Here is a 12,578-nt window from a genome sequence, read left to right as displayed (position 1 = left end):
GCAAAAAAAAAAAAAAAAAAAAAAAAAGAAAAGAAAAGAAAACCCTACAGTACACATCTTATCTATCCTAATTATTAGTAGATAAGCCAGTATTAGGGAGCTGTCTGATACTGGCAACCAATACTTATCAAGGCCATGATGGGTAGGTGGCAGACCCTAAACACTTGTGTTCTAATTTAAGCTTCCCAACAGTCCTCGCAGTGACTGCACTGTAAAGACAGTAGCTGTTGGCTCCAGTTAAGGAGCACAGTGGTGTGGGATCTGACTTCCCACTCCTCACCACTACATCAGTCTGCAAAGGCAGAGCTGAGCACAACCCAGGGGGAGCAGACAGCCATGCTTCCATCACAGACCCACCTCCCCGGAAGATTTCGGGAGCCCTGCTCCAGTCCTGCTGCCAGGGCCTGACAGAGGCCGAGGAGCCAGTGGCCTTTTCCCTGATTCCCAGACGGCCCACCCTACCCCTCCTCTCCTCGTCCCTGCCAGCACCAAGCCCAAGTCCCCACAAAGGAAGCTCACATCCCACAACTGTTTAGTGGGCTGTAATCCTGACTCAAGTTCACTACTTGGGAAATCTAAGGTCGGGGGCAGATGCTGCTGGAATGTGTGTGGCTAGGACCCAGTGTCCCAGCCCAGACAGTAGGCCCTGCTGGGGCCAGGGAGAAAGCTGGCAGCCAGGGGAACCCAGAACCTCTAGCCCCCAGCTGTGCAGAGAATGGAATGTGCTGCACTCTGGGTGTCAAGGCAGAAGGGGGGTGGTGCGGGGAGCCGGGAGAGGCAGGGGGCTCCTATCACAAGGCTGCCTCTGTTCTGCTGAAGGCTGGGCCCTCTTGGCTGGGGCTGGGCTGGAGAAAGAGGAGAGGGGGAAAGCTGGGCTTAGGGGACTGGCCCTCCTACGAGCCCAGTGGGTAGCTCCTGGTTTGATTGGGAGCAGGTAGAACAGAGAGAGGTAACTGCCCAGAATGCTATGTTTCTCCAATTTCTCTTATGGGGCCTCGACCAGGACCTGAGATACAGTTCACATCCTCGTAGTGGCTTTCGAGCTGTCATCTTGGGCAGGGGTACTCAGCGTCCTTCTCTGAGGTTGCTGACCACCCATGTTTCTCTCATCTCTGAAACCCACTGGCTGCAAGCACAGCCTTCCCCAAATTCCTCCTGTTACTGGCACTTCATCAACATTAGGCACTGTTTCCATTCTCCAAAATAAAATAATATTGACACTGCTTTTCCAAACTCATAGCCCTCCCGAACTTTCTTCTCTGAAAAATATCTAAAGTTATTCTCTGACTTAAAAGGAAAACAAATTACTGTTCTAAGCTAGGCAGGCAGAGGTGTCTGTTCTCCACTCAAAGGTTATTGGGATAGCAGCACTGAGTTACTGTTTACTGAGTATCTACTATACGTCAGGGCTGTGCATTATGCCTCAAGCAGACTGAATTTAAACAGCAGCCCAACAAAGCCAGCATCGTGGTCATGCCCACTCTACAGATGAGAGAAGCAGAACAGGAAGACTGGAGGCACTGCTCCAGGCCAAGGCACAACGGAGCTGAGTGTGGAGCTGGACCACAGCAGGCATCTACTTCTGCTGTAGCTGCTGGGTGCTGGGTGCTCTCAGTTTCTACTCTGCGGAGACCAGTGCCAACCTTACTGGCTTGTTGTGGTCATTAAGAAAATATAAGGTGCTCACCACAGCACCTGATACCCAGAGAACACCCAACCAACCCAGCTCTCAAAGCCTGCTCATATCTCCCACCACACAGCCAATCCTACCTCCTGGCTCTCAGCCTGAAAGAGCACTAACCCTTTTTGGCTTTATCAGGGTTTACTACGGTCATTTCATTCTAAAGCCCACGTTGTTTAGCATTTACCAACTTCTGGTCCCAACTCTAATCCCAGGCCTTCAGAGTTAGGTCACAAGACAGAGCCTCCAGTCAATCTGACCAGCATGTGCTGAACCCTGTGTGCAAGGTACAGCTTTCCTTCTCTCAACCCAAGGTCACACCCAGACCAGGCTGCTCCCACATCCCCACCACCAACGGTGCTCAAAGCCCACACCCCACCCCCAGCCAGTCTGCAGGTGAGGGCGGTGCTAGGGAGATCAGGTCCTCCAGCCCTAAGGAGTTCGGTGCAACAAGAGGCAATATAAGAAGCTTGAAGCCTTTTATTGATAATTTTCCATACACAGAGATCCTTTCACTCCTCTCCAGTGTAAATAAACATAGAAAACTTAACCCTCATCTCCTAACAGAGCAAACTGGCGACACCGAGGCCTGCCCTTTCTCCCAAGCCTGATTCTTTGCCTGACTTGGACCAGGCCCAGCGGCCAAACCCTCACGAAACAGCTTAGCATGGCAAGAAAGCAGGCCTAGGGTGGGCTGCTTGTCCTCCCACCTGCCTCAAGTCCATGCTCAGGGAGTAGAAACACCTCAGCCACTTATGACTTGAGGTCCCAGGCAGCCTATGACTCCAGGGCAGAAGACCCTGATCCTCTTCATCCCATCCCCGTGCTGTATGTTCCCAGGAACCATTAAATAAATAAATAAATACTCTGAGAAGGCAGGGCAGCTGGGAGTGGGGGTGCGTGCTGAGCCAGTTCATGGCTTTGGGAGAGATGCTAGGCCCCTCAACATCCAGAAGGAAATATAAAATTGCCAGAAAGATCGAGACCCCAAGTGGACTTATCTTGTAACTGAGACTGTCCTCCAGGGAACAGACATGAAATCTAGGATCCAACCCAACAACACCCTCTAGGTCAAGGGCTTCTGGACCTCTGCTCTGCTCACCTGACTTCACACTCCAAGGGACAAAGGATAGGGAAGGGAGAGGTGGCACTAGACCAGAGGAAGTTTTCCCTGTGCTTGGGTAGGGGAGCAAGAGTGATCTGAGTACCCTTCAGCCACCCAGGTGAAGCTGAGGACTCCAGGGCATCACGCAAGTCCACTTGCAGGACAGCGTCCCCATGCTGTGACCCACACATACTAGAGGACTCCATGAGCTCTCTGTGCACTGCTCTCCTCTGAAGGAACCTGAGAACTCCAGACCTGCTTCCAGAACAATCTGGTAATCCCTGCACACACCCTCTGATAGGGAAGTGATCCAATCCCCTGGTACCTGGAGGAGGGACATTCAAACAGCACAGCTAGGTGTGGCATCCCCAAACTGTCTTCCAGGCTCTCAGGCTGAGGGACCCAGCCCCATGCTCAGCAGGGAAGAATTTTTCCCAAGCTCTGGTCTGCTGGATCTCCAGGCCTGGCCACATTGGTCCTAATCATCACAGCTCAGCTGAGCCAGGCCCACCTCCCTGACCAGCCCTGAGTCCACTTAACTAACCTGGGGCAGAGCAAAGCAAACAAGACTGTCTAGGGGCACCACTCCCTTGAGCTCTGAACACAGCACTGCCAGCCTGGCTGAAAATACAGGAAGGAAGGGGAAGCCTACAAAGCATTCAGGCCACATTTGCCCAGTACAAGCCAGAGGGTCCACGGGTGGGTGGGAGAGGAGCTCTACTGTTGGCCCCAGGACTGATGCCGGTTGGAGCCTGGCCTCTTCTCACTTGCTCAAGGTCTGGTTACATGAGGCACACACAAACACAGTCTCTCTCTGGGCTTCAGGGGCTGAAAAGGAAGAACTTGGTAAGACACTTCTTTATGCCCTCGGCTCATAGCCACAAGTACTAGAACCACCCTCCCAAAAGACCCAAAGAGACCACCCACCACCTAGGCCATGCCCTCCCTGAGCCAGCTCGCTAGCTAGCTCTCAGACACACCTTCCAGGGGAACTGCAAGTGGTGCTAGGTGTTCCCAGGGGTTCCCAGGGTTAGAAATTCTCTCGGCACCATCAGAACATCTTTAAAGTGTTTTGTAAATAAAATACCAGAGGAAATTTTCTCCTAACACTTTAACAATGGTTATCTCTGGGTGGTAAGATTACAGGATTATTTTTGTCTTCCTTCTTCTGTATAGTAATTTCCAAATTTTCTAGTTAATAAGCATGTGTTACTTGCGAGATCAGAAAAGAAAAAAACTTGAATTTACTGCCATATCACAAAGTAGTAAGTGAACTGTGATCACATTTTTCAGGAACATGTGCATGCAATTCACCCTACGTGCATGCTGGAGGCAGGCAGGACCCACACCCAACTACTGACTCTGAAATACATGAAGAGTGTTTTCCTTCCTTTTGTTCACCTATATGTTTTACTAACAAAGAGTATACATACCCTTCATAAAGAAAAGTAATTATTTAAAATTCTTGTCTAAATGTCACCAAACTGAGGACTGTGGTGAGGTCTGGGAAAGGCAGAGGTGAGCCTCAGGGAATTGCTAATGCACTGTCTGTTAACTTTCGGAAGCTGTCACAGGTACTGATCTTGCTATCATGTTTCCTAATTCCTAGTGCAATTCTTTGCACTCATCAAATGCTTGTTTTTACTGTTAAACAGGATGGACCTGTTTACTGTAGCCCTTGGTCTAGGGCCCTCACTCCTTTCTACAATGTGGCCTCCCCTGAGGGACACAAAGCAGCCAAGCCTCGATGCACCGCCAGCACCACTCACCTGTGGCCCCCATGGAGGACTTGGGCACCTTGAAGGAGCAGCACCGAGAGCAGAAGCTGTTTCCACAGTTACTGCAGCTCCGCTGCAGACAAGAGCCAAAGTTAATGTCGGATGAAGCCCCTAACTCAGGTACCTGGAGCCCCAGCACCTCCCTCCTTTCCACTGGCCAATCCCACCCAGGGAAATTGGGCCTGGGAAGTGCCGAGGTGGAACAGAATAGATGAACACTACATGGAAGGCTGGTGGAGGCAGACACGTGGGTAAGACATATACTTGCTTGAGCAAACCACAGGTGCCAGGCCCCATGTTACCTGAGGAGTTAAACTTCATCAATGACGCCCTTCAACTCCCCAACACCCCAACTCACAAGCACACTGCTCCCAACAAATATAACTTCAAAGAGACTTACCCGCTTCTTCAGCACTGAGAAGGTAGCAGAACAGCCTGTACAGTTCCCTGAGAAATAGAGGCAGCAGCTCAGTCTTGACCCGCACCTGCTTCTGGCTTTTCTAAATGGGGCACTAGGGTTATCAGCCCAGCCCAGCTCCTCAGCTGGGTACAGTAAATAAGGAAGCAGAGACCAGATACAGAGCCAGAAGGGACAACAGATGGCTCCTGGGAACTGCAGTCCCCAGGCCATGCATGGCTCTAGTCCCTGCCTGCTCCCAGCGGCCCACTCACAGGTTCAGCAGAAATCAAAGAGCAGCCAGGGAATCTACTCCCTGGAACCCAGCTAGGCTGACAAGGACCAGACAACAGCATCCAGAAACGAAATCTGTCCGACTTGACTCCTTCTGAGCAACTCATAAATATTCTACCCATAAGGTACACATAAATGCCTCCTAGAAATGCAGGCTCCTACTTTCTGTCAAAGAATTCTAAGAGAAAAAGCCTGGAACCAGGCACTTTCCAAGAAGACACAAAGGTCAAATGCTCAAGCACTGTGAGCAGCAAGCAAGATGGGGGAAGACAGCCAGGAGAACGATCCTGCCTAAATAACCAGCAATGGCAAGAAGACAAAACTTCACACAATGGCAGCTTCGAAGATGGCTAGGAGAAGACAAGGCTAGTATGAGGAGGAATGGAGAATGGGGAAGGAGGTTCCCGGACCCGGGGTCCAAGGCCTGCTATGATCTGGCCAGAGAAACTATCAGCTTCAGGGAGCACTACTGTGCCCCCCAGGTTATACGTCTGGTCAAGTAAAAGGGCGGCCTCACCTTTGCACACATCCCCAAAGCTATACTGACAGCTCCAAGTGGTTCCTTCCCACCAGACTCACCTGTACTTCTTGCTAAAGAAGCTTCCTTGGATTGAGAAAAGAACAGCTAGAGCCAGAAGGACTGAGGCCAAGGTACTAGAGGTAAATGCTCATGACTGTTGCTCAGGTCAAGGCTCTTGGCAGAAGTCAAGAGAGAAAAGTACAGGATATGCCCAGTGGTAGAAACTGGCTGCTCCAAGACTCTGGCCCCTATACTAAGAACTGAGGGAAGATAGCCTGTCGCTGCCTCCTCTTAGCAAGGATGCAGAGCAATGGGACAGGGCAATGGAGCTACTATGTCCAGGAATTGCTCTGAACTACATGGAGAGCCAGAGCCAAGCGTCTAGCAGGCACAGGCCCACTAAAACAACCAGGTACTCACACAGAAGCCTGAACCCAGGGAGGGTTATGGGACAGATATCAGCTCAGACAGAAGACAGAGGAGGGGAGCAACCCTATCCCTCCAATGTGTGCTCACTCTTTCTGCCCTCATTCTCAGCAAAGGCCAAGCCCCACCCATCCTGATTTACCCTGTGATGAGGCCATGAGAACAATGAGTAGCAGGAGCCAAACACTGTACAGAGCCTACCAGGGGAATGGTCATGCAGCCTCCATGACAGAGGGGGCACTCATCACCAGGACTCACACACTTAGAGGCCACATAGAAGCTCCTGAGTAACTGGTCTTCATTCTTCCAATGGGCCCTTTCATCACCAACAACCAGAATGGAAGAGCCCCTGCTGGAGTTCCCCCAAAGGTTCACACATGGGCTCTTAATCCCCAAGCAATGGTATTACAAAGTGAGGCCTCTGGGAGGTGACTGGCCAGATCCTTATGGTGGGACTGGTCCCCTTAGAGATGCCAGGGACTGCCTTAACTACCCTACTATCTGATGAGGCAGCAAGAAGGAGGAAACATCTACCAACTAGGAAAAAGGACCTTACCAGACCCTCATTGTACTGGTGACTTGATCATGGACTTTCAGTCTCCAGAATGATAGGAAATAAATTTGTTTTTATGAGCCACCCAGTGTAGCAAATTTTCTTATAGCAACCCAAACAAAGGCAGCCCCCAAAGCCACCTACCTACCCTTCCCTTGAAACAAAGAGTGCAAGAACATCTCAAGGGATGAAAAGTTAAGAGCCTGAAGGATGAGGAGCAAAGAGCACCTTAGGGAAAGAAGCATGTTCTGCCCTTGCCATTCTTGAAGGAACCAGATAGGCTATTGTGCATCCTGGCAGGGAATTTCCAAACTAAAAGCCAAATTCAGAAATGGGACAGACATAAAACAGGGACACCTTCAGACACCAGGTGTTACAGTTTTCATCTAGATGTTACCCAAGAGCCTCAAGCACTCATAGGCAGGGCTTTTGGAAGTGACTCAGTTATGGAGCTTACGCTGACTTGTTTGGTCAGAAGAGGCAGATTACTCTGGGGTGGTCTAAAGGGTTTATCTCCCAGCTCAGCTCCTCCCTTAAATCTCTCTCTGCTTCCTGTCTTCCATGCCTTGAGCAGCTCTCCTTTTCCATGTCCCTGTGCCATTCCATCCTGCCTTGGAGCCAGACAACTATGGACTGAAATGTGAGCCAAAATAAACCTCTCCTCTTTTAAGCTGTGGGTGTTAGGTATTGTGTCTCAGCAACTAGAAAGTAACTAAGACATCAAAGCAAATGAAAATAGGAGAGTGAGGTACAAAGAACAGGAGCCAAATCAGATGTCCTGGACTTTAGGCCCAGCTCTACCATTTACTAGCAAAGTCTTTGGGCAAATCACTCTTTTTACCGCAGGTTACTTATCTGTAAAATGGGAATATCTAAGTGCCTTTACTTGAAATGCATAAATATAAACACATCATCATTCATTCTTTTGTAGTGTCCCTTAGGACTTCTGGAACCTGGCTGCTTCTGGACATAATAAAACTGCCTCCTGTCATATCTACGACAAGGTCCAAGCTCACATATGTACAAGTACGATGAGCTCACAGAGGCTCTACAGAAGTCACTGGCAACATAAATGAAAAAGGAACCAAAATGCTGAGGACATTCACACAGCAAGGAAATAGCAGGTCTAGGATCTCTAATCCTAAGAAAACAATTGGCCTGCTTATTATAGACACGAGGGGCTGACCCTAAGACCAGGATCAAATTCCTTACCATAAACCCCAGACACATACCTAGAACTTATCGCATGGCAGAACACACAGTACAAGGCAGCTTCCAGGTCACCAACTACTCTAGGCTTCCACCATGATTTTATCTGGCAATGCTCAAGCTTTTATCAAGCCCTGCTTGCCCTGACCACCAGCACGTTTAACACATCCATGACGGTAATAAGTAGCAACTCTTGCTCCGAGCCAGGTCTCCAAACTGTGCTCACAGGCGAGTCCACTCTCCTCCACGCTGCCCCAGTAACATTAACAATTGGCCAAGCTACAAATTCGGCTGAGAGAAGTAACAAGGCCTTATCATGTCCATAGAAGATACTATTTACTCCAATTTCTTTCTAGCTGGATCAGAAAAATCAAGACAGGCTCCCAGAAACTTACTGGATGGGCCAGAGCCTCCCATATTAATGATACCCACTTATTAAGCACTACTGACAAACCAGCTGGGCCCTGTGCTAGCCCTTCACAAGTACTGTGACACCTAGAACAATCCTACAAGAACTACTACCTCTTTTACGGAAGAGAAACTGAGACACAAGGACAGGAAATAATTTGCTCAAGGATACTCGACCCCAGGAGAATTTCTATCAAGCAGTCAGGCTCCACTGCTCTTAGCCAGTCTGCTGCACCACCTTGCTGTCAGTAGTCCTAGGATGGCAGTTCAAAAACAGTTCTTTGTCTTCCCAAGAGCTAATATTCAATAAGAAGACAGGGACAAGAAGCCCACATCATTCCTTCAACTCTCCCACTGGATATTTACTGGTTTCTCTTTCGTCCTTGATCGTATGACAAATCAGTACCCACAATTCCTAATCTCTACCCCTGTGGCCAATGTGCCCTCCACCCCAGCAATAGTCCCATCAAGTCCCTTCTGACCACCCCACCCCAACCCCACACTTCCACATCCATACCAAAGTTGTTGGTAGGATAACGCTTGCGGAGCCGCTCTGTGAGCCGGGACACCTTGATGCGCAACACCTCATTCTTGCTCAGGAACCCATTGTCCTGTAGGGCCAGCTCATCTTCTGCTGGGCATGGGGTGCCCTCATCATCCTCCTGTGGGAACAGCTCATTCCAGTCCTGCTTCCCTCTTGGAAGGCCTAGGACATGCATGCAGAAGCACCTGGCCAGAGCAGACCCCACGAGGTGCAGCACAGCTGGACCAGTCACTCTCCCCCTGCCAGTCCAGCCCCTGCCCGCCTCACCAGCACTCCAACTTACCAGCACCACCAAGTGGGTCTCCTGCCTCCCAAGGTGCAGAGTAGAAAGGGAAAAAACACAGAACAAGAGATAGCAGGAGAAAGAAGGTGCTTCAAGGTGGGGGGGACTCCAAGCAAAAGGAAACTCAGCACTCTGAGCACTTCCCAGAAGTGAGCTTAACAGACGCCCTCCCCCGTAGGAGCCCAGTGGTGAAGTCTGGAGAAACCTATATGCTACTTTTTTTTTTTCACATGGGGTCATTATTCAAATAGAACAAAACATAAGGAAGGAAAATATCCCTTACAATGTCTTTCAGGAAACTGTGTTCCACTGAAATTTTATGTATTTTACAGGGATACATAATTGTGAACTGCATCAAGATAAAAAATGTGTTCCTCACTTAAAAGTACCTATTAGACTTATCTCCACCACCTCCAGATTCACAGCCGAGAATGTTTCAGTCCTGGAGAAAGCTTGCAGCAGTCAAAAGTTAAACACTCACAAAATGGGGCTCACGAAAGAGTAGAGCGAGCCAAGTGTAAGCCATGGGCCTGGTAAAAATTCACAAGAGCCTCACGGCTTACACCTCAATTTCCCACTTTACAAAGACATGCGGAAAAAATTATTTCTACTCTAAGGAAAGCAACAGTGCAAACGTGGTAATAAGTAGCAACTGTCACTAGGCCTCAGAGATCACGGAAGACAGGGAGTGCTGGGGATATGTGTAACTGCAGAGTGTGACTGGTCTAAAGTAGCAGGTGGGGCCTTAGTTACACTCACTGCTGCAGACCTGCAGACAAGAGAACCCAAAAACATAGAATTCTCACTAAAATTTCCCCATTTCTGAGCACTGACTCAAAATAAATTTTTTAACTTTGCAAGCAAAATCAAACATTTCTGCAAACTATCAGAATCATATTAAATTGTGTTAAACTTTCCCTGACCTAGCACTTGGCCATAGAACCACTTTTTCCAGACTCCCAAAGGGACATCTTACAGAACTCTACTAAAAGAAACGCATAGTAGCAGCTTCCTCTAAATCTGCCTTCCTGTATCAAAGGCACTGAGCCCAGTGTTTGCAGCAAAGGTGAGAAGACACACAACTCCACAGAGCAGGCCATTTCTCAGGGGCTTTCAGAGCCCTGCTTGCCCTGACCACCCAGCACATTTAACACATCCATGACGAAGCCATATTCATATGGCCTACTGTATGGCAACTCGGATTTGAACATGTTACATTCCTGCCACTTAAATCATTGGTGGTTAAGTTGCCTGACAGTTCAAGCCGGTGGGAACGTGTTAATTAGATGGTCAATGGTACTCTTTCCACCAGTAAGTTCTATCCAGCATAGGTCAAGTTTTGGATTTCCATTTGGATGTAAGAGAATTAAGAAAAAACAACAATAACAAAACCACCCAACCTCTGCCCTGGCACCCAGTAGTGGGAAAGGGCCACCCACCTCAATGGCATCTTTGAATTCTTCATCTGGCTCAGCCTCCTCAGCCTCCTCCACACTGCCTGGCGTAAGGTCCTGGGAGGAAAGATTCTATGACAGAAGGAGAGGAATGGCAGCCCTGCTTCCCACAATACAGGGCCACCTCCCCTGAGCCAGCACCCAGGCTCCCAAAATACCTGTTCCTGCCCCAGAGGAAATGGCACAACTGCAAGAAAAAAGGAAGTCACAGGAAAGAGAGCAATCTCTAACCCTGCAGGGCCAGGGTGATGGGTATACCACTGGCCAAGAGCAGGGCTCTGGAACTGCAGGGCCTGGTCTGAGACCTAGTGCCTCCCTTACTAGCTTTGAGGCCTAAGAAGCCATTCTGTGCCTCACCCTCTGCCATTCAGAATAATCTCATTCTCATTCTCAATATAACCTCAGTAAAGTTATCTCTAAGGCACAACAGGCATCCAACACAGAATAAGCACTCAATAACACACAGGGCAGCTGTTTTTATTAAACTTACTATTACTGAGCACTTCACAAGAGATCAGGTTTGGGAAGAAGCAGGACAGAGACCAATCTGGGAGCTATGCAGTATGAACAAGCTGGTCAGAGGAAGACCCCCACCTGCCCACAGCCAGCTCTTGCTGATGGTTCAGGTACTCACCTCAGTGGGTGTGGGGGCCGGTGTACTGTCCAGCAGAGCACCCTTCCCCTCAGCATCCAGTAGTAGTGGGCTTTCAAAGGTACATTCTTCCTGCTTAGGGTTCATCCGCCGCTGCAGAGATGCCCTGTACTCAGATACCACTTCCCAGGGCAAGGAGAAAAGGGTGGGACAGACACAAAAGAGAATAAGTAGCACTCTGGGGATGTCCACTTCTAAAACTGACTGGCCGCTTCCTCCAGCAACACACCCTCTGCTACAGGGAAGAGCTGGCTTCCTAACTGAGCAAGTCACCTAATCTAAACCTCATAAACAAAACAGAGATACCACCTCCTACCCCAGATTGCTAGAGATTCCATTATGACTTCTATCTATTATTACCATTAAACAAATATAGCACCACCCAAGCACACGCACAGACCCAAGCCTCTACCATGTCAGTCAGGGCCACTCCAGACTGCCTCAGTGCTTCAGAAGCCAGATGGCAGGCGGGTACTGGGGAATCACAAAGAAATGAGATCAGGCAGGTGCCACGAGATCACAAAACTCTAGGTGACTGCAGCCTGGGGGACAGGTGACAGCTTTAAGAAAACACCTTTCCAGGCCGGGCGTGGTGGCGCACACCTGTAATCCCAGCACTTGGGAGACTGAGGCAGGAGGATCACGGTGATTTTGAGACCAGCCTGGGCTATATAGTGAGTTCCAGGTCAGTCTCAACTACGTAGTGAGAGCCCGTCCCAAAAAAAAAAAAAAAAGAAAAAGAAAACACCTTTCCCTCATCCCCACAAAACCAGCGTATCTGTAAGCAGTGATTTTCCCTGCCTTCAGAACAGAAGGGACCTCCCTGTGGGAGTCTCCCCTATGAGATGTAAGCCTCACCTAACATCTCAGAGACAAAAGACAGCCTTCCACAGAGAGCCCAGTGTAGTGCTGCCCTCTCATGGAAGGCACAGCAAAGAGAAGATTAGCTTGACAGAGAGAACGGGGAGCCTAAACTGGCCTTCAGAGCCAGCCTGGGCTTCAGCTGTCAGGCTCCTCAGGACTTACCTCTGAAAAACTCCACATTCCCCAGAAAGAGCGTGCTATTTAAAAGGGTGAGTACCCAACAGAGTGGCAGCAGATACAGCATACACACTGTGCCCAGAAGCACTCCATAGAACCTAAATGACAGAGGAAAACAAGATCAGAAATTCACAAGCTCATAAGGAAACCAGTTTGAGCCAACTTATACAGATGTCCAGGTAAAAACTAGCCCTGACCTCAGTTAATAAACCAGCAAAACCAGCTAATCAAAC

General features: G+C 49.2%; 1 protein-coding gene across 7 annotated transcripts in view; it reads right to left on the bottom strand.

Moving 5' to 3' along the window:
* Positions 1-2,143: 2,143 nt before the first annotated feature.
* Zfyve27 (zinc finger FYVE-type containing 27) overlaps positions 2,144-12,578 on the bottom strand; it is a 22,324-nt gene continuing 11,889 nt past the window's right edge. For 2 of the 7 annotated variants that reach the window (XM_010638491.2, XM_010638497.2), the window contains 9 exons: positions 12,331-12,443; positions 11,287-11,426; positions 10,811-10,839; positions 10,638-10,724; positions 9,199-9,223; positions 8,889-9,033; positions 4,965-5,011; positions 4,556-4,637; positions 2,144-3,614 (listed from right to left, as the gene is read on the bottom strand). In XM_010638491.2, coding sequence (XP_010636793.1) covers positions 3,550-3,614; positions 4,556-4,637; positions 4,965-5,011; positions 8,889-9,033; positions 9,199-9,223; positions 10,638-10,724; positions 10,811-10,839; positions 11,287-11,426; positions 12,331-12,443 — 733 coding nt within the window. In that variant the 3' untranslated portion in view covers positions 2,144-3,549. Of the gene's footprint in view, positions 3,615-4,555; positions 4,638-4,964; positions 5,012-8,888; positions 9,034-9,198; positions 9,224-10,637; positions 10,725-10,810; positions 10,840-11,286; positions 11,427-12,330; positions 12,444-12,578 lie in introns of those variants that run through there. The other 5 variants (XM_010638493.3, XM_010638494.3, XM_010638495.3 and 2 more) reach the window with 5 other exon arrangements.

Source organism: Fukomys damarensis, unplaced genomic scaffold (assembly GCF_012274545.1).
Source record: "Fukomys damarensis isolate Sample0158 unplaced genomic scaffold, DMR_v1.0_HiC HiC_scaffold_8, whole genome shotgun sequence".
NCBI lineage: Eukaryota > Metazoa > Chordata > Mammalia > Rodentia > Bathyergidae > Fukomys > Fukomys damarensis.
This window is presented reverse-complemented; position numbering and strand designations above follow the sequence as displayed.